The sequence below is a fragment of the Acinonyx jubatus genome, chromosome B1, assembly GCF_027475565.1.
Source record: "Acinonyx jubatus isolate Ajub_Pintada_27869175 chromosome B1, VMU_Ajub_asm_v1.0, whole genome shotgun sequence".
In the NCBI taxonomy this organism is placed as follows: domain Eukaryota; kingdom Metazoa; phylum Chordata; class Mammalia; order Carnivora; family Felidae; genus Acinonyx; species Acinonyx jubatus.
In genome coordinates, this window is record NC_069382.1 from 57,661,190 (window position 1) to 57,688,547 (window position 27,358).

Here is a 27,358-nt window from a genome sequence, read left to right on the forward strand (position 1 = left end):
TTGTTAAGACAGATTTACAGGGGCGCCTGGGTGGCTCAGCCGGTTGAGCATCCGACTTCGGCTTAGGTCACGATCTCACGGTCTGTGAGTTCGAGCCCTGCGTTGGGCTCTGTGCTGACTGCTCAAAGCCTGGAGCCTGTTTCACATTCTGTGTCTCCCTCTCTCTCTGACCCTCCCCCGTTCATGCTCTGTCTCTCTCTGTCTCAAAAATAAACAAACGTTAAAAAAAAAAAAGACAGATTTACATATACACTGATTTCCTATATAAATGGCAATAATTATAATGATAAAATCTTTATAGTGAAAGTACAAGTAGTCTGTTTCAGTGACCTCACTCAGTTGTGAAAAAGAATTTCAGTTTGTTAGGGTAAGAATTATTTTATTCATTCTTTTTAGTCTTAAAATATCTTCTTTTTATTTCTGCATTTTAGATAACAGTGATGGTGAGATTACTAGTGAATGTGAATATGATAGCGTCTTTAATCATTTAGAGGAACTGAGACTTCACCTGGAGCAGGAAATAGGCTTTGAAAAATTCTTTGAGGTTTATGAGAAGATAAAGGTAAGTAAAATGTCAATTAAAACATTTAACTTTGGGTCACCTGGCTGGCTCATTTGATAGAGCATCTGACTCTTGACCTCAGGGTCATGAGTGCAAGCCCCATGTTGGGCATGGAGCCTATTTAAGAAAAAATTTAACTTTGAAATATGCTCTTTTTGGATTACTAGTGAAATGTCAGTGATATTTATAGGTCAATAGATTTATCATAAATAATAAATTTTCCAATTAGAGAAAGTTAATATTCAAGCATTAATTTATATTTGGAAATTTGGTATAGGCTATTCATGAAGATGAAGATGAAAATATTGAGATTTGTTCAACAATAGTTCAGAATATTTTAGGAAATGAACATGAACATCTTTATGCCAAGATTCTTCATTTAGTCATGGCAGATGGAGCCTATCAAGAAGGTAAGATTTCCTCAGTCTATTTTAAGTAAATGTGCAAAAAACAGGATGTAAATTACTGAGCTTTTATCACATGCATTTTGGTGAAATCTATATTGGAATCATATCCAGTACTTATGAGCAATTATAAAATTAACCATGTCATATACTGTTACTGATTCTACCATATTTTCATTGACTTAAGTCCTTTAGGTCCATATTTTTACTTAATTTATAAGTAACATTTGAATGAGATTTTTTAGAAAGACTCCTTATTGTTCAGTTCTAGAAATCAGAATGTTTTAGTAAAGTTTTAAACATACATGCTTCAGCAGTATGTACAGTTTCTCCTAATACCAAATGTAATCTCTTCCATTCACAGTAAGTGGAGTTCATTTATAGTGGTTTATATGTAAACCATTTTTCTATTTGGAAAATATTTACCTACAGAATGACACAAAATATATTTGAACTTTATGGAAAATTATTAAAGTTAAAAATGGTGTTGCCCCTTAAATTTAGTCAATTTAAACATGGAACAAGACCAGTGGTATAGTCCTAACTCTGTGACAAGCTAGTAATGTGACATTAAGTAATTTATTTGAAATTTCAGTTTCCATTGCTATAAAAGGATGATCACTATTCTAATGTACTGTGAATTGTTTTCAAAATACTTATTGAGTGCTTCCTGTAACCTAGCACTTTATTACTAATTGTCATTAAACGACATAGTGTTTTATTTACATGTTGTTTACAGTTCCCTTGGGAGATGAAACCTAAGTATATGAAAGTGTAAAACTATATGTAAAAAATGCATATTCTAAAGTACTTTTCAGTGCAGTAGGAATTAGAGAAGGGAAGCTTGGATTGTGAAAAATGGAAAGAAATGTAGAGCCATACTTGTCAAAAAACAGAGTGAAAACTAATTGATGTGTATTAGAGTTAAAATCACCCTATCAGAAGCTTCTTGTTGTAAATAGTCTTTGTTGTAGGGAAGTGTTGAATCACTATATTGTACATCTGAAACTAATATTACACTGCATATTAACTAAAATTTAAATAAAAACTAAAAAAAAAAAACCCAAAGTAGTCTTTGTGATCAGATACTATGAAATGTTTATTTTTTTTTTCAACGTTTATTTATTTTGGGGACAGAGAGAGACAAAGCATGAACGGGGGAGGGGCAGAGAGAGAGGGAGACACAGAATCGGAAACAGTCTCCAGGCTCTGAGCCATCAGCCCAGAGCCTGACGCGGGGCTCGAACTCACGGACCGCGAGATCGTGACCTGGCTGAAGTCGGATGCTTAACCGACTGCGCCACCCAGGCGCCCCTGAAATGTTTAAAATATATAGAGGAAATCAGTGAAGATTTGTAAACTGACAAAGTGAAGATGTTTTATAAAGTTCAATCTAGCAGCAGTATTCTGGATATCTTGGAGAGTACCGAGATTGCAAATAAGATCTTTTTTGAAACTGTAGATGTGTTTGGGCATGGGAGGGTGAATACCTGGATTTAGTGTTCATAGGAATGGAGCATCAATATTCAGCTCAGATATTTCAGAATCAGGCTTTTAATAAAAATATTTGATATTTTTATTAATCAAGTTTCCTAAAATCAAATTCAAGAATTTTTTTTATTTTGGGAGCAGCTTCACTTATTTAAGGTATAAACTTATTTATATTGACCAAAAAGCTCAGCCAAAAAAAATGTTTTTTTTAATTTGTTAATAAAAGTAAAAATATTTTAGGGGCACCTGGGTGGCTCAGTCGGTTAAGCGTCCGACTTCAGCTCAGGTCATGATCTCACGGTCTGTGAGTTAGAGCCCCACATCGGGCTCTGTGCTGACAGCTCAGAGCCTGGAGCCTGCTTCCGATTCTGTGTCTCCCTCTCTCTCTGACCCTCCCCCATTCATGCTGTATCTCTCTCTGTCTCAAAAATAAATAAACATTAAAAAAAATTTTTAAAAATAAAAATCTTTTAAAAATTCTAATAGTTATCGTTAAATCAAAACTAGAAAATCTTAAGGTACAGTGAGTACTCTTACCATATAGCTTCAGAAACCACTGTGTCTTCATTAGTATTCTTAACAAAATAATAACTGTCAAGAAAATGTTAGGGCCATTAGCAACAAGTAGTGGATTGAATATAAGCCAGTAGATAGTGCTGCATATATTCTTCAATATGATTTCCTTTAGCCCCCTTAATCACAAACAGGCAAAAACAAAGCAATGTGTTCTATTTATGGTGGTGCAATGAAACCTATCAATAGAAACTTAAAGGAGCTCCTTTCTTTTCAATTTTTTTTTACTTGAGTATAGTTGACACACATGGTCATGTTAGTTTCAGGTGTACAACATAACTATTTGACAAGTTTATACTTTATGCTGTGCTTACCTCAAGTATAGCTACCGTTGGTCACCAGGCAACACTACTGCAATATCATTGATTGTATTCCTTATACTGTGCCTTCTTCCTATGATTTATTCATTTAATAACTGGAAGCCTGTATTTCCCACTCCTCGTTAACCCTTTTGCCTATCCTCCCAACCCCACCCCCTTCTCTGGCAATGATCAGTTGTCTATATTTATAAATCTGCTTCTGCTTTTTGTTTATTCATTTTTTTTTAGATTCTACATATGAGTGAAATCATATGGTATTCCTTTTTCTCAGTCTAACTTATTTTACTTAGCAGAATACCTGTCGGTCCATCTATGTTGTCACAGAGGGTACAATCTCATCCTTTTTTATGACAATGTGATATTCCAGTGTGTGTGTATGTGTGTGCACTCGTGCATACACACATCTTCCTTATCTATTCATATATCAAAAGACACTTAGGTTGCTTCCATATCTTGGCTATTGGTAATAATACTGCAATAAACATAGGGGTGCATATATATTTTCAAATTAGTGTATTCTTTTTCTTTGGGTAAAACCTATTAGTGGAGTTACTGGATCGTGTGGTATTTCTATTTGTGAGTTTTTGAGGAACCTCCATTATGGTTTTCCACAGTAGCTATGCCAGTTTACTTTCCACCAACAATGTACGAGGGTTCCTTTTGCTCCATACCCTCACTAACACTTATTATTTCCTCTCTTTTTGATACTAGCTATTCTGATGTATGTAAAGTAGTATCTCATTGTGGTTCTCATTTGCATTTCTCTGATGACTAGTGATGGTGAGCATCTTTTCATGTGCCTGTCAGCCATCTGTATGTCTTCCTCAGAAAATGTCTATTCAGGTCCTTTGCCTGTTTTTTAATTGGATTGTTTGATTTTTTCATGTGGGGTCATATATGTTGTTAACATATGACAGAAATGTCATTTGCAAATATCTTCTATTCATTAGGTTGCCTTTTTGTTTAGTTGATTGTATTGTTTACTATGCAAAAGTTTGTTATTTTGATGTGGTCCTAATAGTTTATTTTTGCTTCTGTTTCCCTTGCCTGAGGAGACACATCTAGAAAAATGTTACTATGGCTGATGTCGGGGTAATTCCTTTCGGTGTTCTCTTCAAGGATTTTTATGGTTTCTGGTCTCATGTTAGGGCTTTAATCTATTTTGAATTTATTTTTGTGTATGATGTTAGAATGGGTCCAGTTTCATTCATTTACATATATGTAGCTCTCTAATTTTTCCACCATTTATTGAAGAAACTGTCTTTTTCCCACTGTATATTCTTGCCTCCTTTGTCATAGATTAATTGACCATATAATTATAGGTTTATTTGTAGACTTTGTATATTCTTCCATTAATCTTTATGTCTATTTTTGTGCCAATACCATACTGTTCTGATTACTACAACTTTCTAGTATATCTTAAAATCTGGAATTATGATACCTGCAGCTCTGCTTTTCTTTCTTAAGATTGTTTTGGCTATTAGGGGTCTTTTGTGTTTGCATACAAATTTGAGTATTCTAGTTTTATGGAAAATGCTGTTGGTATTTTGATAGGGATTGATTACATTGAATATGTAGATTGCTTTGGGTAATACAGAGCTTTTGGCATTATTAATTCTTCTAATCCATGAGCATGGAATATCTTTCCACTTGTGTCATCTTCAATTTATTTCATTGGTGTTTTATAGTTTTCAGAGTACAGGTCTTTCACTTCTTTGGTTTATTCCTAGATATTTTATTATTTTTGGTGCAATTGTAAATGAAAATTATTTTCTTAAATTCCCTTTCTACTACCTAATTTTTGGTGTATAGAAATGCTACTGATTTCTGGGTATTAATTTTGTATCCTGAAACTTTACTGAATTACTTATTTCATCTAGTAGTTGTTTGGTGGATTTTCCGTGTATACTATCATGTCATCTGCAAATAGTGACAGTCTAACTTCTTCACCAGTTTGGATGCCTATTACTTCTTTTTCTCATCTGATTGTTGTGGCTAGGACTTTGAGTATTATGTTGAATAGTAGAGGCAAGAATGGACATAACTTGTCTTGTTCCTGATATTAGAAGGCTCTCAGTTTTTCACCATTGAGTATGATAGTAGCTATGGGTTTTTAATATATGTTCTTTATTATTTGAGGTATATTCCATCTAAACCTACTTTGTTAGGAGTTTTTATCTTAAATGGGTATTGAATTTTATCAAATGATTTTCTCCATCTATTGATGATCATATGATTTTTATCCTTTGTTTTGTTAATGTAGCATATCACATTGATTGATTTGTGAATATCAAACCATCCTTACATCCCCAGGATAAATCCCACTTGATTGTGGTAAATGATCCTTTCAATGTATTGATGAATGCAGTTTGTTAATATTTTATTGATGATTTTTGCATCTGTGTTCATCAGGGATATTGACCTGTACTTTTCTCTTTTTGTGGTGTGTTTGTCTGCTTTTGGTGTCAGAGTAATGCTGGCTTTGCAGAATGTACTTGGAAGCTTTCCTCCTTCTATTTTTGGAATAGTTTGAGGAGAATAGGTGTTAATTCTTCTTTAAATGTTTGGTAGAATTCACCTGTGAATCCATCTAATTCTGGTCTTCTATTTTTTTGATTATCAATTCAGTTTATTAACAGTGATCTGTCTTCAGATTTTCTATTTCTTATTCAATTTTGGAAGATGGTATGTTTCTAGGAATGTATCCATTTCTTCTAGTTGTCCAATTTGTTGGCATATAATTTTTTGTAGCTTTCTTATAATCCTTTGTGTTTCTATGGTGTCATGGGTTACTTCTCTCTCATACCTGATTTTATGAATTTGGGTCTTTTCTCTTTTTTTTTCTTGAGGAGTCTTGTTAAGGGTTGATCAATTTCCTTTATCTTTTCAAAGAACCAGCTCTTGGTTTCATTGATTTTTTTTCTATTGTTTTTTTAGTCTCCATGTCATTTATTTCTGCTCTGAATTTATTGTCTTCATTCTGTCTGCTCACCTTGGGATTTGTTCTTTTTCTGATTCCTTTAGGGGCAAGGTTACATTGTTTATTTAAGCTTTTTCTTGTTTCTTGATGTAGGCCTCTGTTGGTTTATTTTCTTCTTTGAACTGCTTTGGTTGTGTGTCCCAGAGATTTTGGGCCATTGTGTTTTCATTTTAATTTCATTTCATTTGTCTCCATGTATTTTTTTGTTTCTTTGTTTCCTTAACCCGTTGGTTTCTTTACTATCATGGTGATTAGCCTTCACATGTTTGGGTTTTTTTCCAGTTTTTATCTTTGATTTATTTCTAGTTTCATATTGTTGTGGTCAGAAAAAATGCATGGTATAATTTCAGTTTTCTTAAATTTATTAAGGGTTGTTTTGTGGCCAAACATGTAATCTATTCTAGAGAATGTTCCATGTGCATTTGAAAAGAATGTGTATTCTGTTGTTTTAGGATGAAATGTTCTATATATATCTTTATGTCCATCTGGTTTAATGCCCTTCAAAGATGCTCTTTCCTTTTGGTTTCCTGCCTGGGTGATCTAGCTATTGATGTAAGTGGAGTGTTAAAGTCTCTTACCATTGTTATATTACCATTAATTTCTCCATTAATGTTTGCTTTATGTATTTAGGGTGCTCCAGTGTTGGGTGCATGGATGTTTACTATTGTTATAGCCTCTTGTTGGATTTATCCCTTTATCGTTGTGTAATGCCCTTTTTGTTTCTTGTTAACAGTCTTTGTTTTAAAGTGTGTTTTGTCTAATATAAGTATTGCTACCATGGCCTTTTTTTTTTCACTTCCATTTGCTTGGTAAGTGATTTTCCATCCCTTCAATTTTAGTCTGTATGTGTCTTTAGGTCTGCAGTGAATCTCTTGTCAGCAGCATGTAGATGGGTCTTTGGTTTTTTATCCATTCCATCACCTTATGTCTTTGATTGGACCATTTAAAGTAATCAATTGACAGATATGTACTTATTGCCATTCTGTTGTTTTCTGATTATTTTTGTAGTTCTCTGTTACTCTCTTCTTCTCTTGCTCTCTTTGTTTTTTATTTTATTTTTATTTTTTTATTGTTTATTTTTGAGAGAGAATGTGAGCAGGAGAGGGGCAGAGAGAGGGGGACAGAGGATTTGAAGCAGGCTCTGTGCTGATAGCAGCAAGCCCCATGTGGGGCTGGAACTCACCAACTGTGAGCATGACCTGAGCCAAAGTTGGACACTTAACCGACTGAACCACCCAGGTGCTCTCTTTCTTTGTGATTGATGAGTTTTTGTAGTATTATGTTTGGCTTTTTTTTTTTTGTCTTTATTTTTTGTAAATCTGTTACAGGTTTTGGGCTTGTAGTTATATGAGGATCATATATAACATCTAAGTGTATAGCAGTCTATACTAATTTGATGATCATTTAAATTCAAACACATTCTTTTATTTTTATTTTTTTAAGGTACTACATGTTTTATTTTTTATTTTTATTTAAATCCAAGTTAGTTAACATATAGTGTAATAATGGTTTTAGGAGTAGAATTTAGTGATTAATCACTGACATGTAACACTGAGTGCTCATCTCAATAAGTGCCCTCCATTTGCCCATCACCCATTTAGTCTGTCCCCCCACCCAACATTCCTCCAGCAACCATCAGTTTCTTCTCTGTATTTAAGAGTGCATTTTGGTTTCCCTCACTCTGTTTTTATCTTATTTTTCTTTCTTTTCCCCTATGTTCGTCTGTTGTATTTCTTAAATTCCACATATGAGTGAAATTATATGATATTTCTCTTTCTATGACTGACTCCACTTAGCATAATACATTCTAGTTCCTTCCATGTTGCAAATGGCAAGATTTTTCATTCTTTTGGATTGCTGAGTAATATTCCATTGTATATGTATACCACATCTTCTTTGTCCATTCTTCAGTTGATAGACATCTGGATTCTTTCCTTAGTTTGGCTAGTGTTAATAATATTACTATAAACATTGCAGTGCATGTACCGCTTTGAATCTGTATTTTTGTATCCTTTGGGTAAATACTTAGTAGTGTAATTGATGAGTCATAGGGTAACTCTATTTTAACTTTTGGAGGAAACTCCATACTGTTTTCCAGAGTGGCTGCACCAGTTTGCATTCCCACCAACAGTGCAAAAATGTTTCCCTTTCTCTACATCCTTGCCAACATTTGTTGTTTCCTGAGCTGTTAATTTTAACCATTCCAACAGCTGTGAGGTGGTGTCTGTTATGTTTGATATGTATTTCCTTGATAATGAGTGATGCTGAGCATCTTTTCATGTGTCTATTAGTCATGGAAAAGTGTCTGTTCATGTCTTCTGCCCATTTTTTCATTGCATTATTTGTTTTTTGGGTAGTAAGTTTGATAAGTTTTTGTATAGATTTTGAATACTAACCTGTTTGATATGTCATTGTAAATATCTTCTCCCATTCCATTGGTTACCTTTTAGTTTTGTTGACAGTTATCTTCTCTGTGCAGAAGCTTCTTGTCTTCATGAGATCCTGGTGTTTCGTTTTTGTTTTGTTTCCCTTGCCTCAGGAGACACATCTAGTAAGAAGTTGCTGTGGCTGAGGTAAAAGAGGTTGCTGCCTGTGTTCTCCTCTAGGATTTTGATGGTTTCCTGTCTTACATTTAGGTCTTTCATCCCTTTTGAATTTATTTTTGTGTATGGAGTAAGAAAGTGGTCCAGGTTCATTCTTGTGCATGTCGCTGTCCAGTTTTCCCAACACCACTTGCTGAAGAATATCCTATTGGGTGTTCTTTCTTGCTTTGTCAAAGGTTAGTTGTCTATACATTTGTGGATTTATTTCTGGGTTCTCTATTCTGTTCCATTGGTCTGTGTGTATTTTTATGTCAGTACCAGGCTGTCTTGTTGATTACAGCTTTGTGATACAGCTTAAATCCAGAATCGTGATGCCTCCAGCTTTGCTTTGCTTTTTCAAGATTATTTTGGCTATTCTCAGTCTTTTCTGGTTCCATACGAATTCTAGAATTGTTTGTTCTAGCTCTGTGAAGGATGCTGGTGTTATTTTGATAGGGATTACATTGAATTTGTAGACTGTTTGGGGTAGTGTAGACATTTATTTTTACTTTTGTTAGTTTTTTTTTTTTTTGAGAGAGAGAAAGAGAGCATGAGTGGGGGAGGGGCAGAGAGAAAGGGAAGCACAGAATCCTAAGCAGGCCCCAGTCTCTGAGCTGTAGCACAGAGCCCGAGGCGGGGCTCAAACTCACAAACCATGAGATCATGACCTGAGATGAAGTCAGATGCTTAACTGAGCGACCCAGGTGCCCCAAAGGTACTGTGGACATTTTAACAGGATTTGTTCTTTCAGTCCATGAGCATGGAGTGTTTTTCCATTTCCTTGCATCTTCTTCAATAAGCTTTCTATAGTTTTCAGCATACAGATCTTTTGCCTCTTTGGTTGGGTTTATTCCTATGTGTTTTATGGTTTTGGGTGCAATTGTAAATGGGATCACTTCATTGATTTCTCTTTATGCTGCTTCATTATTGGTGTATAGAAATGACACAGATTTCTGTACATGATTGTATATCCTGCAACTTTGCTGAATTCATGTACCAGTTCTAGCAGTTTTTGGTGGAGTCTTTCAGGTTTTCCACATATAGTATCGTGGCATTTGCAAAGAGCGAAAGTTTGACTTTTTCCTTGCCAATTTGGATGCTTTTATTTCTTTTTGTTGTTTGATTGTTGAGGCTTGGACTTCCAGTACTGTGTTGAACAACAATAGTAAAAGTACACATCCCTGTTGTGTTCCTGACCTTAGGGGGCAAGCTCTCAGTTTTGTCCCATTCAGGGTGATATTAGCTGTGGGTCTTTTGTATATGGCCTTTATTGTCTTGAAGTGTGATCCTTGTATCCCCATTTTCTTGAGGGCTTTTGTCAAGAAAGAATGCTGTATTTCATTAAATGCTTTTTCTGCATTTGGTGAGAGGATCTTGGTTCTTATCCTTTCTTTTATTAATGTGATGTATCATGTTGATTGATTTGCAGACATTGAACCACTCCTGCAGCCCAGAAAAAAATCACACTTGATCATGGGGAATAATTCTTTTAGTGTATTGTTGGATTCGATTTTCTAGTATCTTGTTGAGAATTTTTGCATCCATGTTCATCAGGTAAATTGGTCTGTAATTCTCCTTTTTAGTGAAGTCTTTATCTGGTTTTGGAATCAAGGTAATGCTGGCTTCACAGAGTGAGTTTGGAAGTTTTCCTTCCATTTCTGTTTTTTGTTTTTTGGGTTTTGGTTTTTTTAAATTAACATCTTCAAAAGAATAGGTATTAACTCTTCTTTAAATGTTTGGTAGAATTCCCCTGGAAAGCCATCTGATCCTAGACTCTTGTTGGGAGATTTTTTTATTACTGATTCAATTTCTTTACTGGTTTTGGGTCTATTCAAATTTTCTATTTCCTCCTGTTTCATTTTGGATAGTTTATATGTTTCTAGGAATTTGCCCATTTCTTCCAGATTGCCCAATTTGTTAGTATATAATTACTCATAATATCCTCTTATTATTATTGGTGTTTCTGCAGTGTTGGTTGTCATCTCTCCTTTCTCATTTGTGATTTTATGTATTTTGGGCCTTTCCTTTTAAATAACGTTGGCTACGCGTTTATCCATTTTGTTAATTCTTTCAAAGAACTAGCTCCTGGTCTCATTGATCTGTTTCTACTGTTTCTACCGATTTCTGCTCTAATCTTTATTATTTCCCTTTCTCTGCTGGTTTTAGGCTTCATTTGATGTTCTTTTCCCAGCTTCTTTAGTTGTAAGGTTGGGTTGTATATTTGAGAGCTTTCTTCCTTCTTTAAGAAGGCCTGGATATACTTCCCTCTTATGACCACCTTTGTTGCATCCCAGAGGTTTTGGACTGTCTTGTTTTCATTTCCATGTACTTTTAAATTTCCTCTTTAATTTCTTGGTTCACCCATTCATTCTTTAGTAGGATGTTTTTTAATCTCCAAGTATTTGTGGCCTTTCCAAATTTTTTTCTTGTGGTTGATTTCATGTTTTTTGTTTTTTGGTTTTTTTTTTAACGTTTATTTATTTTTGAGACAGAGAGAGACAGAGCATGAACGGGGGAGGGGCAGAGAGAGAGGGAGACACAGAATCGGAAGCAGGCTCCAGGCTCTGAGCCATCAGCCCAGAGCCCGACACGGGGCTCGAACCCACGGACCGCGAGATCATGACCTGAGCTGAAGTCGGACACTTAACCAACTGAGCCACCCAGGCGCCCCTTGATTTCATGTTTCATAGTGTTGTGGTCTGAAAATGTGCATGGTATGATCTTAATCTTTTTGTACATGTTGAGGGCTGATTTTAACCCAGACTGTGATCTATTCTGGAGAATGTCCCATGCGCACTCAAGACAGATGTGTACTCTGCTGCTTTAGGATGAAATGTTCTGATTATATCTGTTAAGTCCATCCAGTCCAGCATGTCATTCAAAGCCATTGTTTTCTTGTTCATTTTCTGCTTAGATCTGTCCATTGTTGTAAGTGGGGTGTTAAAGTCCCCTACTATTATTGTATTATTATGAATGAGTTTCTTTATGTTTGTAATTAATTGTTTTATATATTTGGGTGCTTTCAAGTTGGGGGCATAAATATTTATAATTGTTAGGTCTTCTTGGTAGATAGACCCCTTAATTATGGTATAATTTCCTTCATCTCCTGTTACAGTCTTTGTTTTAAAGTCTAATTTGTCTGATATAAGTATAGCTATTCTGGCTTTCTCTTTTTGGGGAGGAGAGCACAAGTGGGGGTGGAGCAGAGAGAGAGACAGAGAATCCAAAGTGGGCTCTGTGCTGACAGGCTCACAGCAGCAAGTCCGATGTGGAGCTCTAACTTGGGAACCGCAAGGTCATGAACTGAGCCAAAGTCAGACGCTCAAAGACTAAGCCACCCAGGTGCCTCTGGCTTTCTTTTGACATTCGTTAGCATGATCGATGGTTCTCCATCCCCTTATTTTCATTCTTCAGGTATCTTTTTGTCTTAATGAGTCTCTTGTAGGCAGCATATAGGTGGGTCTTGTTTTTTAATCCATACCTATGTCTTTTGATTGGAGCATTTAGTCCACTTACATTTAGAATGATTATTGAAAGATAGGAATTTAGTGTCATTGTGTTTTCTGTAGAGTTGATGTTTCTGGTGATGTTCTCTGGTCCTTTCTAGTCTTTGTTGCTGTGGGTCTTTTCTGTTTTGTTTTGTTTTGTTTTCTTCACTTGAAGAGTCCCCCTTAAAATTTCTTGCAGGGCTGGTTTAGTGGTCATGAATTCCCTTAGTTTTTGTTTGTCTGGGAAACTCTTTATCTCTCTTTTTGTTCTGAATGATGGCCTTGCTGGATAAAACATTCTTGGCTGCATATTTTTCCAATTCAGCACGTTGAATATGTCCTGCCACTTCTTTGTGACCTGCCAAGTTTCTGTGAACAGATCTGCTGCAAACCTGATCTGTTTTCCCTTATAGGTTAAGGACTTTTTTTTCCCCCTTGCTGCTTTCATAATTGTTTCCTTGTCTGTGTATTTTGTGAATTTGACTATAATATGCCTTGATGATAGTTGGTTTTGTTGAATCTAATGGTAGTTCTCTGTGCTTCTTGGATTTTGATGTCTGTGTCCTTCCCTAGGTTAGGAAAGTTTTCAGCTATAATTTGCTCACATAAACTTTCTGTGCCTTTTTCTCTCTCTTTATCTTCTGGGACTCCTATGATATAAACGTTATTCCTCTTTAATAAGTCGCTGAGTTCTCTAAGTCTTGTATCGTGCTCTTTTGTCTTTCTTTCCCTCTTTTTTTGTGCTACATTATTTTCCATAATTTTATCTTCTATTTGACTGATTCACTGCTCTGCTTCATCTGTCCTTGCTGTCACGGCATTCATTCGCGATTGCATCTCGGTTACAGCATTTTTAATTTCATCCTGACTAGATTTTACTTCTTTTATTTCTGTACAAAGGGATTCTCTGGTGTCTTCTATGCTTTTTTCAACCCCAGCTAGTATTCTAGTAATCATGGTTTTAAAGTTTGTTTACTTATTTTGAGAGAGAGAGTATAAGCGGGGGAGGACCCGAGAGAGAAGGAGAGAGAGAAAATCCCCAACAGGCTCCTAACTGACAGCATGGAGCCTGGTGTGGAGCTCAAACCCACGAACCATGAGATCATGACCTGAGCTCAAACCAAGAGTTGGATGCTTAACTATGACTAAGCCACCCAGGGGCCCCGAGTAATAGTGGTTTAAATTCTAGTTCAGATATCCTGCTTATAAATGTGTTGATTAAATCCCTGGCCATCATTTCTTCCTATTCTTTCTTTTGGGGTGAATTCCTCTGTCTTGTAATTTTGGGGGAAGAAAAAAAATTAATAAAATAATTAAATATAAAACATAAAAACAAAACAAAAAATATCAGATAAAGGAAGCTAGATCCTAGGTGTTTTTCAGTCTTCTTGTTGGGAGAAGCTTGATATAAAAGAGAAAAAAAAGAAAGAAAAAAAAAGTTAAAAAAAAGTTTAAATAGGGGCACCTAGGTGGCTCAGTTGGTTAAGCATCTGACTTCAGCTCATGTCATGATCTCATGGTTTGTGAGTTTGAGCCCCACGTCAGCCTCTGTGCTGACAGCTCAGAGCCTGGAGCCTGCTTCCGATTCTGTGCCTCCCTCTCTTTCTTCCGATTCCCCACTCACAGTCTCTCTCTGTCTCAAAAATAAATAAATGTTAAAAGTTTTAAAACAATTTTTAAATAATGAAATTGAATAAAATAAAATACAATAGATTAAAAAAAATTGTTCTTTTGTATCAAAGAGAAAAAGAAGAAAACAACACAAAAGCAGAAGCAAAGAAAATGAACAAATAAACCAGCAAACAGAATGAAACTTGAATGAAGTTACATTCAGTTTCCCCTATAACTGAAACTTTGTAGCACACTGTAGTCAATAGACTAAGCGGTGGAAGGGATTTGTGCTGGTCTTCTAAGGGTGCAGGTGGGTAGGGCTTGGTGTAACAGCTCTGTTCTCTACTTGGTGGCACTGTTTAGTTCACTGGGGTTGATGCATGTTGGCCTGCTCTGAAAGTGAACATGGCTTCACCTGGCTCTCTAGTTTCTGGCCCAGTAATTATATTCTCTCACAGACATGCAGTCAAGCACCCCTTTTTCTCTGGCTTCTGTCCACTTCTTGCCTTTACCCTGTATGTCTCCAAGCTGCCTTCCAGGTGGTGCCTCCAGAGTTTTATCTCAGGAGGGACTGTGTTTTAAAACCCAGCACTTTAGAGACCCCCTTGGCTTGGACACACACTGTTTCTCTGGGGGAGGGTTTGCTGTCCCGAGTAATGGCCAGATGCCAGCTTGTCCCAGAAAACGTTTATGTGATCGTGCAGCAGCAGAGGCTCAGAGTTTATGTTAAATCACAACACATAGCCATTACCAGATTTTGCTGCATTCTGGCATCTTTGTTCCAGTATTCCTAAACATGGCAGCTCTCTGGATTCTGCCAGGACTTTTGCCTGCAGGGAGCTATATGACCTCTACCAAATGCATTCCAAGCAGAGAAACTGCTTCTCCCCATGTGGCACATGGATCCCTCAGACCCTGCTGCCTGCTCCTAGGGATTCACTCTGCTTCTTCACTGGAACACCACCAGACACTGAACTCCAGAACTTCAGACTATGCTCCACTGTTTATAGAATCCTGGTGGTACTGAAAACTCTCCTTTCTCCCCATCAATGGTTTTGGGAAACAGATTTCTTGTCTAGTCCCTTGCAAGTGTTTTCACTCTTTCTCTCCAGATACTTTCAGGGGAGTGCTTTTCTGCACAATCCCAATGTGCTGCACTCTCCCCCTTTCTCTTTCTCTCTCTGTCCTCTCTCTCTCAAAACAGCTCCCTACCCCTGTGGCTTTTCTCTCCCTCAGTTCATCTCTCTGCATACCTGCTAAATTCTCTGGCTCTAATGATGCAGATTGTTGTGTTAATCCTCAGATCAATTTCCTAGGTGTTTGAAATGGTTTGATGCTGATCTAGCTGCAGTTCAGGGACAAGACAAACTCAGGGTCCACATACTAGTCTACCTATTTTTTAAAAAGTGATTGGAGCAGAGCCAGTATTTTTTTAATGTTTGTTTGTTTGTTTACTTGTTTGTTTAAAGAGAATGTGCATGTGAGAGTAGAGGCAGAGAGAGAGGTGAGAGAGAGAATCCCAAGCAGGCTCTGTGCTGTCAATATGTGGCTTGATCTCATAAACGGTGAGGTCATGACCTGAGCCAAAAGCAAGAGTCGGATGCTTAACTAACCCAAAAGCCCCCAAATACATTCTTAAAAAACTTATTTTTTTCTCCCTCATGATTTTCTTATGTCTAATTATAGCTATTTCTTTTCAGCTTAATGAATTCCCTTTAACATTTCTTGTAAGGCTGGTTTAGTAGTAATAAATTCCTTTATTTTTTGTTTGTCTGAGAAACTCTTTCCTTCAAATATGAACGATAATATTGCCAAGTAGAGTATTCTTTTTGATAGGTTTTTTTTCCATTCAGCACTTTGAATATATTATGCTACTCCCTTCTGGCTTGTAAATTTTCTGCTGATAAATTAGCTAGTAGCCTTACTGGTTTTCCCATATATGTAACTTATTGTTTCTCTCTTGTTGCCTTTAATATTCTCTCTTCATTCTTAACCTTTGACATTTTAATTATTATGTGTCCTGGTGTAGGCCTCCTTGGAGTTCCCTGTGCTTCTTGGACCTGGATCTCTACTTCCTTCCCCAGGTTAGGGAATTTTTCAGCTGTTACGTCCTCAAATAAATTCTCTACCCCTTTGTCTTCTTCTTCTTGGACCCCTACAATATGAATGTTTATTCACTTGATGTTGTCCAAGAGATCCCTTAACCTGTCCTCATTTTTAAAAATCCTTTTCTCTTTTTGCTATTTAGCCTGGGTGCTTTCCATTACCCTGTCTCCCAGATTGCCACTGGGTTCTGCATCTGCTAATCTACTGTTGATTCTTTTCTCCTCCTTGAGTGTGTGTGTATGTGGGGGAGGTGTCCAAATTTAGGTAGCCAAATAAATAATAGTTTCTTCAAAGTAGAGGTATAGACTTATCTAATGAAGATGCTCTATGACACAAAATATCTTGATAGTTCTGGAATTTCACTGACAGCTTATCTACTGGGTTCTTTTGACTTTTTTGTATGAATATTTATTCTGGGCACATTTGTTTTTTGTAAAAAGTTTAAAGTTTCTGAAACCAAGTTTAGTGAATGAAGTGGGTGATCAAGATAAATAATTTGTGGTCTTTGGTTTTTGGGTATCTCATCAGGAAGTAACGAGCCTAATATTTTAAGTGAATTTGTTAACTGATTCTGAGTATTCTGAATAAGAATTCCATTCTAGAATGTCTGTTACTGTTAATCCTGTTATTTTAAAGATATTTTTATATGCTAAAATGATATGAGGATTTAAAGAATGTTTAAAATGTTCATGCTTAATTTTTAACAATATAGGTTTTCCTAAGTTTTATTTGTATTCTATCTTGTCTCAAAAAATTTAACACTCCACTTAAAAATATATACAGTACAAGATAAAATTAATTTAAAAAAATGCTTGGGAAAGCCTATCAGGCAAATTAGCATAAGCAATGAATATTAAGCCAAGAATGAGGTGAGAATACAAACTTAATGTTCAGAGGTTCTCCACATTTAGTGGAGACTATGTCATAAATTTGGTGCTTATCTTTCTAGCAAAGCAGGAAACCTAGTTAATTACATGAGTCACAGTATTCTTGAGACAAAACATGTCACTCAGAGGACAGCTATTTTTGGTATTAAAGTAACAATTTTCCCATGATTCTTGAAAAAAAGGCACAACAATAGTGTTCCTCAAAGTTTAATAACCTGTGAATTCCTTTAAAGGGGAAAATTTCTTTAAGAATCTAAGTCCATAGACCTCAATGAAAAACTCAAGTGTTAGTCTTTCAAATATGTGTCAGTTGATAGTTATTACTGTAAAATATGATTTTCCTCTAAATATTGAAATAATATTTTTGCTATCAAAATTAACATGTAAAAATTAAACATCTGGAACTTGAAGATTTCTGATTTTATTGAGATCTTGGACCCTATTTTATAAAATAGTACTATAATAAACTAAAAGTTATCTTCAGTAATTTTTACAATGTTTGGATTTCATGGGCCTCTTTCTCTTAGTAGGACATGGATAAGCCAGAGAATGACTCCATTTATGTAAATCTGTGAATAGTACCAAACTAGTTATATTCAGACTGTTTATCCTTTGGTCAGTTCTCCATAGGTATTATTTCAGTACTGCTTTTTTTAGGTAATCAACAATGTATTTGGGGTTCAACTTTGCTTGATAAATATTTGGAAAACTTTTCTTTGGTATTCTTTTTTTTTTTTTTTTTTTAGTATTTATCTTGAGAGACAGTGTGTGCACAAGAGGGGCAGAGGGAAAGGGAGAAAGAATCCCAATCCCATGAGATCATGACCTGAGCTGAAATTAAGTGTCGGAAACCCAACCGACTAAGCCACTCAGGCACCCCTATTTGTATTGCTCCTTAAGTGGAGAATTATAACTGTGGACTAAGCCACAAGGTAAAATTGACACTTTTTTTGTTGTTGTTGGATAATTGAGTGGCTTCAAAAGGATATATGCCTACACAGAAGGCTGTCTCTCCTTCAAAACACCAGAAATCAGGATAGGGTTATACTCTTTTCAAGAAGTGATATCAGGGAGAGAGTTCAACATGGCAGCATATGAGGATCCTGAACTCACCTCCTCCCACAGGCACAACAAATCCACAACTCTGAAATAATTCCCTCTGATGAAGGGGACTTAGAAAGTGGAAGAATGGAGCCTCCACAACAAGGGGCAGCACTGAGATGTATAGAAGGGAGAGATAGGGTCTCACTACAGAAAAAAACCCACACTCTAGTTGCAGGACTCCATGGTCAGGAGGGATCTCACAGGTAAAGAACTTTTTCATGAGGAGTGATTCTCAACATCAGGCACCTCACCCCTTAGATTCTGCATAAGAGAGACAAGCCCCCAAAACATCTGCCTTTGGAAATCAACGTAAAGCTATACAGAAAGGAAAACCCAGTCTTACAGGTGTTGAGTGCAGACTCATTAGACCTGGAAACCAACACAAAACACCAGATAAAAAAGCACATAGACCACAATTGAAGGAGAATACTTAACTAATCTCAGAGCAATTGCTAGATTCTCTCCAGGAACAGACACACGCACAGCAGCCATTTTTACTAACTTATTCTGCCATGCTAATGCCAGCACTGGCAGGAGCCATTATGGAATCCTTCCTGTGCACAGCTAATGTCAGGGGTCATGCACCACTCTGAGTTCTGTAGAACCCTGTTTCTTGGCTGGGCTTCACTGCCATCTGGACCAGAGACAAGCCCCACCCACCAGTGTATCCACAGCAGTGAAGATCCCACAACAGGAGGACATATGCAGCCCTCAAAGGTGCTCCCTGAAGCACCTGGCTCTGGTGGCCGGGGGCGGGGGTGAGATCATGCTTCTGGGCCCCACAGGACATCTACATAAGGCCCTACTTCAAGACCAAGAGATGTATCTGATCCACCTAATACATAGAAACAGATACAGAGAGTTAGGCAAAATGAGAAGTTGGAGGGATATGTGCCAACAAAAGAACAAGGCAAAACCCTAGAAAAAGAACTAAAGAAAATGAAGAAAAGCAATCTACCTGATAAAGAGTACAGCATAATGGTCATGAAAATGCTGACCAAACTCAGGAGAATGGATGAACACAATGAGAATTTCAACAGAGATAGAAAATAAAGTGCCAGAGAGGAAGAATACTTTAACAGAAATGTTAAACACACTAGAGAGAATAAATAGATTAGATGATGCAGAAGAATAGATCAATGAACTGTAAACAGATATTAGAAATCACCCAAACTGAACAACAGAACGAAATAAGAAAACTAGGATCCTTGAAGGAACCTCTACAATAACATCAAGTGTACTAACATTGGCCATTATAGGTGACTCAATAGGAGAAGAGAGAGAGAAAGGGTCAAAAATTTATTTGAAGAAATGATAGCTGAAAACTTTCCATAGCCTAGAGAAGGAGACACATCCAGATCTAGGAAGCACAGAGAGTCCCAAACAAGATGAACCCAGAGAGATCCACAGCAAGACACATAATAATTAAAATGTCAAAAATTAAAGATAAAATCTTAAAAGCATCAAGAGAAAAAGTTACATGTAAGGGAACCCTTATAGACTATCAGCTGATTTTTCAGCAGAAATTCCGAAGGCCAGAAGAGAGTTGGAAAAAACAAACAAACAAACAAACAAACAGGAATAGTCTCCCTGCCAAGGTTAGCATTCAGAATTGAAGGGGTGATACAGTTTCCCAGACAAAAACTACAAGGATTCATCACTACTAAATCAGCTTTACAAAGAGAAATATTAAAGGGCATTATTTAAACAGGAAAAAAAAAGGCCATAACTAGGAATAAAAAATTATGTAAAAGAAAAAAATCTTACTAGTTGAGGCAAACATATAGAAAAGGTAGTGAATCAGTGACTTATAAAGCTAATATGAGGGTTAAAGACAAAAACACTCAACTAAATTTACAATAATTACTTATGAGATAGTAAAGAAAAAGATGTAAAATAAAGTATGACATCAAAAACTTCAAGATGATGTGGGGGAAGTAAAAATGAGTTGTTATATATGAACCTCACAGTAACCACAAACCAAAAACCAATGATGCATGCACAAAAAAATAAAGAGAAAGGCATCCAAACTTAACTCTAAAGAAAATTATCAAATCATAAAGAAGAGAGCAAGAGAAAAAGGAACAGAGAAGAACTACAGAAACAGCCAGAAAACAGCAGAATGACAATAAATATATACTTATGTATAATTGCTTTAAGTGTAAGTAGCCTAAATGCTCCAATCAAAAGACATAGGTAGGCTATGTATATATAATGTATATATAGGCTATGTATATATAGATATGTATATAAAAAGAAGAAAAAGTGGGATGCCTGGGTGGCTCATTCAATTAAGCATCCAGCTCTTGATTTCAGCTGAGGTCATGATCTCACAGGTTCATGAGTTTGAGCCTCATATTGGGGCAGTGCAGAGCCTGCTTGGAATTCTCTCTCTCCCCTTTCTCTGTTCAGGCTCTGTCTCTCAATAAATAAATAAAATAAAAAGAGGAAAAAGTCCAGAAACTCACTTCAGATCTTAAAATGCACACAGGCTGAAAGTTAAGGGATATAAAAGATATTGCTTGCAAATGGGGGAAAAAAAAAAAGAACAAACCTGAAAATATCAAACTGCCTGATGTTAAACTATTCTACAGAGCAGTAGTAACCAAAATTCGCACAAAAACAGACACAAATATCAGTGGAACAGAATCGAGAGCCCAGAAATGAACCCATGCTTATATGCTTGTATCTCCAATTAACATACAACAAAAGAGGCAAGAAATTAACAGGGCAAAGACCATTTCTTCAATAAGTGAAACTGGGTAGGGCACCTGGGTGGTTCAGTCAGTTGAGCATCTGACTTCAGCTCAGGTCATGATCTCACAATGCATTGGTTCAAGCACCATGACAGGTTCTGTACTACAGCTCAGAGCCTGGAGACTGCTTCGGATTCTGTGTCTCCCTCTCTTTCTCTGCTCCTCCCCTGCTTGTATCCTCTCTCTCTCTCTCTCAAAAATAAATAAACATTTTAAAAAATTTTTTAAAAATAAGTGAAATTGGGAAGACTGGACAGGTACATGTAAAAGAATGAGAATGGACCACTTTCTTATACCATATATAAAAATATACTTAAAATGGATTAAAGACTGGGGCACCTGGATGTTTCATTTGGTTAAGCCCCAACTTTGGCTATGTCATTAATGATCTTGCGGTTCATGAGTTCAAGCCCCACATCAGGCTCTCTGCTGTCAGTGCAGAGACTGCTTCGGATGCTGTGTGTCCCTCTCTCTCTCTGCCCCTCCCACATAGGCATTAAATTTTTTTTTAATTTTAAGAAATGGATTAAAGACAAAATAAGACCTCAAACCATAAAACTGCAATAATAAAACATAGGTAGTTTTTGGATCTGTCTCCTCTGGCAAGGACAACAAAAGCAAAAATGTACAAGTGGCTTCACATAAACTAAAAAGCTTTTGCACAGTGAAGAAAACAAAATGAATCAACAAAATGAAAAGGCAGCTTACTGAATGGGAGAAGATAGTCACAAAGGATATACGCAATAGGGGATTAATATCAAACATATAAAGAATTATATATTTTTTAAATTATATATTTTCTTCATAAAATCAGTATGGAAAAAATAGATTAAAACAAGACTGAGAAACTGTATGGCTACTTTTCCAAAGAAGACGTAAAGATAGCCAACAGGCACCCATAAAGATGCTTCACATCACTAATCATCAGCAAAATACAAATCAAAACCACAATAAGATACCACCTTATGCCTGTCAGAATGGCTGTTATCAAAAAGATAGGAAATAGCAAGTGTTGACAAGGAAGTAGTGAAAAGGGAACTTTCATGCACTGTTGGTGTGAATAAATTGGTTCAGCCATTATGGAAATCAGGACATTCCTCAAAATATTAAAAACTGAACTACCATACAATCCAGCAATTCCATTTCCAGGTATTTATCCAAAGAAAAGGAAAATGCTAATTTAATAAGACATGCATTCATATGTTTTTGCAGTGATATTTACAGGAGCCCAAATATGGAAGCAATGTAAATGTCCATAGATAGATGGATAAAGAAAATGTGGCAGGTGTACACAGTAGAATACTGCTCAGCCATAGAAAGAGTGAATTATTGCCATTTGCAACAACATGGGTGCATATTGTGCTGTATGAAATAAATCAGAGAAAGACAAATACCATATGACTTTATTTACCTGTGGAATCTGACAAACAAAAGAAACAAATCCTAGCAAAAACAGACTCATAGATACAGAGAACAAACATATGGTTGCCGGAGGAGTGGGAAGATGCGAGGATGGATGGAATAAGTGAACAGATTAAGAGGGACAGTCTTCCGGATATTAAAGATGCCAAGGGATATAATGTACAGCATAGGGAATATAGTTAATAATACTATAGCATCTTTATATGGTGACAGATGGTAACTAGACTTATTGTGGTGACCATTTTGCAGCATATATAAATACCAAATCAGTGTGTCGTACACTTGATATTAATACAGTATTGTGTGTCAGTTAGTCTTCAATCTAAAAAAAGAAAAAGAAACAATCTCAGAATTTCTGTATTATACAGTTGAAAAGGGAATGAGGACCATGAAATTCTGTATCATAAAGCCTGTCAGTAATTCCTTTAGCTTAGAAAAAGTATAAAGCAGATAAAGTCAGATGCTTACCCTGGAAACCTTTCTAAAAATATCTTACTGAAGCCCCTAAAACATTACAACTTATTAATATATAAACTCACTAAGCTGGTTATAAAATTATATGGAACTATATGAATAAATTAACTTGCTATTTTGTTTTGTTAGTCATTAGATAGTTAAAAGACAATAAATGGATTTAGAATAACTATTTCAGAGTCATTCTTATTGGAAATACTTAGACCCTCGATGTAGTTATTCTTTTAGGCCACATTAGAAAACAATAATTAAGGGCGCCTGGGTGGCTCAGTCAGTTAAGCATCCAACTTTGGCTCCGGTCATGATCTCACAGTTCGTGTGTTCGAGCCCCGTGTCGGGCTCTGTGCTGACAGCTCAGAGCCTGGAGCCTGCTTCAGATTCTGTGTCTCCCTCTCTCTCTCTGCCCCTCCCCCACTCAAGCTCTGTCTTTCTGTCTCAAAAATAAATAAACATTTAAAAAAAGTTTGAAAATAGTAATTAAATTGTGTCATCTGCAAATGGTGCTTACACACTTTTATTTTCTGTTTTAGGAGAGAGGGAGATTAATGAAGGGAGAGGATAGGTAAATTATATCTAGTTCACCCAAAAGTGGTATCAGTGTCATTAAGAAATAAGTTAAAAAGAAGATTGTCTGAAACATTTCTGTTTTATTTCATTGGAAATGATCTGAGTCCTCAAAAGATGGCCTGTCTTCAGCTGCCTGAAACTATTAGAGTATAGGTTTGGTAATCATCTACATCTGCCACTGTTGGTAAAATCAATGCTGTTTAGTCCATAGCTAAGTACTATCCAGAGTCAGAAGTCAAATAGAACTAGTAAAATGTGTTAACTATTTTATATTATTCCTAAAAAATTCCTGTAAGAAGGAAAGGAGTATAACTGGCCAGCCGTAGAAGGGCAGAGGCCACCAGCTCCTCATGTAGAATATCAATCTTGGCAGTCAAAGCTTATAAATTCTTAAAAAGGAAACACGTACTTTCCTTCCACATTCATTTTAGCTAGAATATTGTGCTGTGTTGATGTAATGAAGCTCTATATATCAGTTAAAACAAATGAAATAAGTTTTTATCAGTATAGGTAAACCCCACAAATGTGATGAATGAAATACGTAGGAAAGGGTACCATTTATATAATGTTTAAAAGCGATTTTATTTAGCTGTGCATATATGCAATAAAAGTAAAAAACCATGGGAGGAAAAAGATACACATCACTTTGGGGATACTGATAATGACCTTGGCCAAGAAGAAAGGTCAAGAAGACTGGAAAAGGGTACTCTCTATCTGTAATTTGTTTTTCTTAATAAATAATCCAAACCAATATGGCCCCAAATTAAATTTTATTAATTCTAGGTATTATGTACATGTGTGTTCCTTAATTTTCTCTCTGTACTTTTCTATTTGAAATCTTTTGAAAGGGTAAAAAGTAAATTATAGTACAGAGTGATAAGTATACCATTGGAAGCAATAACATATGTGTTGCCTGAAGTAATGATCCAGCAACATTGGAATAAATGTTCTCCTAGAGGAGAGGACATCAGATTTGGATTTTGAAATATGAATGGGAATTTACCCCCAAATCAGTATGTGTACTTAAACATAGAGCCATGCAAAATTTATTAGGGGAACTATTACCAAGTCAGTGTTACTAAAGTATATATTCTATGGACAATTGGAGAAGATGGGTGATGAAACTAGATAAGGCTGGAAATATTTAAAAGGTCATATCATGAAGGGTTTTGCAATCCACGTAAGGAACATGGGTTCTATGCTGGGGTGGTGGGGAGTTGGTGAAGGGTTTTAAGCAGTACAGTGATTTGAGTTGATGCTTGGATTTTAACAAAAGATCACTTTTGCTAGAGTGTGGAACATAGTGATTATTGTGTAGGATTAAACCAAGCAGTCTGTTTAATTCATTCAACAGTGTTTTTTTAGAATAAAGAAAAATTGGAAGCAACCAAAGTGTTTATAAGTAGAAATGGCTAATTTAATTATGCCTTATCCATAAAATAAAATAATATGCACACACTGAAACTGACATGGAGTATATCCATGATTTATTCCTTCTCAACATATTTTAAATTTTCATCATATATAAAAGTTGAAAGTTTACATTTATCACCCACATATCTAACACCTAAATTCTGCCATTAACATTTTATAATCTTGCTTTAGCACTTACTTATCCATTCATCCATCCATTATGTGCTTTAAGGAGGAAATATAACAAGATTTACATAGAATTACTAACATTGGTTATCTGTCTTATAGGTGATTTTTATTTCCCACTTTATTCTTCATTGTATTGTTTGCATATTTTACACTGAGTATGTGATATTAAATAATATTAAGTGTTATTAAATAAAAGCTACATTTAAACATTAAAGCTCTTTTAACATGAAAAAGAATGAGTTTTTTGCTAAGAAGATTTATACTGTTTGATCTGCAATGAAGTGAACTAGTTTTTTTTCTTTTCTACAGATAATGATGAATAATTATTGGAAAATTCTTTAATCCTCAACTGTATGAAAGCATTTACATTTGGCTCATCAGAAAAACAAGCTGCAGTGGGAAATATAGCAATTTTTTACAAATATCAGATTTAAGGTGGGCATGGTGACTGCATGAAAAAGATGGAGAAACATGCCATTTTTCAATTAAGATTCTAGTATTTTATCTATTTTATTTTGTTCATTAAGTTCTATAGTTACCTCTTATAGAATATTTATTAAATTATCCAACCAAAGCATAAGAGACATTGATCCAGAACTGGACTTAATGGTTTTGAAAAAGATTTACCAGTGCAGTAAGGTAACTTTCAATTTCAGCAAGTGTGTTTAGGTTGAAAGAATTACTTAAGTTATGAAAGACTTGCCTCTGGTTTTTCATTTAAATATTTAAGCATGACCTTTTTTTCTGTCTACATGTTTTCATAGCCAGCAATTTGGTGTTATTATAATAACCTTGTCAAGGGCTCTATTTAAATTTTTACATTTTAAAGATGGAATTTTTAGCCTTAAAGTTTATATTCTCAGTCCTTTTTCAACCAATGTGTCTCCTGAACTAGCTCAGTGGAACAGGCTATAGAAATGGTCTTAGAAATCATTGAAAAATTTGATTATGGAAAAATAGCAAAATTTTATTTCCTGATATTGAAAAAAGTTGGTTAATTACTTGTTTCTTTTTAAGGACCAGAATTAGGAATATTATATCTAAAAATCAGTCTGTGAATTTTAACATCGACATAGCATATATCATAAAGTTGCCCTTTTTGCTTTAACTTCCTCTCGTGTATATGCTTCCAAGGCAGTACAGAAAAAGGAGAAAGGAATCATTTTTATTTTGATACTGTGACAGTTTGGGTAACTAATATTCCAAAGGGGGGAAATGTTTGCCTATTTTATTTCCATTATGGTCATTAAAATGATGGTCACACAGTTTCGACTGCAATATGCCAGGTTTCATTAGAGATGTCTTAAGTCCAGATGCTTTTAGTAATAAAAGCATAATTTTTGAAACCCAGAGTACAGAGCAGCCCTATTGGCATATTCTGTAATTTGAACAGTAAAATCTTATCTTGCAGCACTATCAGGACTGTGCTGAGTTTATTATGTATATTATTTCTAACATCCAAAACTAAATACTTGATTTTTATATGTTTGTTTATTTTATGATATTACTATTAAAATTTATATTCTCTACCTGAAGTACACTATCAGTTGTCTTATGCTTATTTGCACTTAATAGAATGCTTTTATAATGAGCTGAGAATACTTCTGTGTGTTGGTTTACCTGATGATTTCCATTATTTTTTTTTTCCAAAGAAGAATTTGAATTCTACACTTGAATTTTCTACAATCCCGAAAAATGAGAATGATCTTTTAGGGAGTTGTTTTCTAATTCTTCGCCTATTAGAACTATTAGAAAAGCTACTAAGGATATAACACAGTAGAAATGTTGTCTAACCATATTTCAGAAGATAAGAACAGAGATGACAAATGGGATTTGTGCCATCTCCAGTCAATTGGTAGCAAGTGGCTCTGGGTTGTTATTATGGAAGGATTGTGCCAGTGGGAAGAGGACTATTATTGTTTCATAAGGTCTATCATAGGTGTTGAGGTGAAATGTGGAAGCATCTATAGATTCATAAAAATTTTAGAACTAGAAAGAGCAATGAAGATAATTTAGTATTATCTCCATTTAACAGGCAAAGACATTGAGTTGTAACATGAATGAAGTCACTTGCATAAAAGGCCAGGGTCAAATTAGTTCCAGGTCTAAAACTGTGCTATTAGCAGCACATTGGGCTTTTAAAAATTTATTTCCTCTGGAGAGTGAAAAAGAACAGATTCAATTAGAAAAAGTATATTTAGCATTAATGCATTAAGAATTTGGCAGAGATTTCCTGTTCTTAGGAATATCACACACCATTATAATTAACCTCCCTGCTGAAAATTTTTTACTGCTAAATAAAGAGTTTTTTTTCTCATAAGTTAAAAAATACTCTACGTTTTATCACTGCATTGCTGATGGATCTTGAAAGATTACATGTGCATGTCTTTAATATACATCTGAAAATACAGAAGATGAATTGCAAGGCC

General features: G+C 35.6%; 1 protein-coding gene across 8 annotated transcripts in view; it reads left to right on the plus strand.

Moving 5' to 3' along the window:
* Positions 1-26,464, plus strand: part of NEK1 (NIMA related kinase 1) — a 221,569-nt gene extending 195,105 nt beyond the window's left edge. For 2 of the 8 annotated variants that reach the window (XM_053216723.1, XM_053216726.1), the window contains 3 exons: positions 432-562; positions 840-972; positions 10,342-11,308. In XM_053216723.1, coding sequence (XP_053072698.1) covers positions 432-562; positions 840-972; positions 10,342-10,430 — 353 coding nt within the window. In that variant the 3' untranslated portion in view covers positions 10,431-11,308. Of the gene's footprint in view, positions 1-431; positions 563-839; positions 973-10,341; positions 11,314-16,040; positions 16,096-25,238 lie in introns of those variants that run through there. The other 6 variants (XM_053216724.1, XM_053216725.1, XM_053216727.1 and 3 more) reach the window with 6 other exon arrangements.
* Positions 26,465-27,358: the final 894 nt, after the last annotated feature.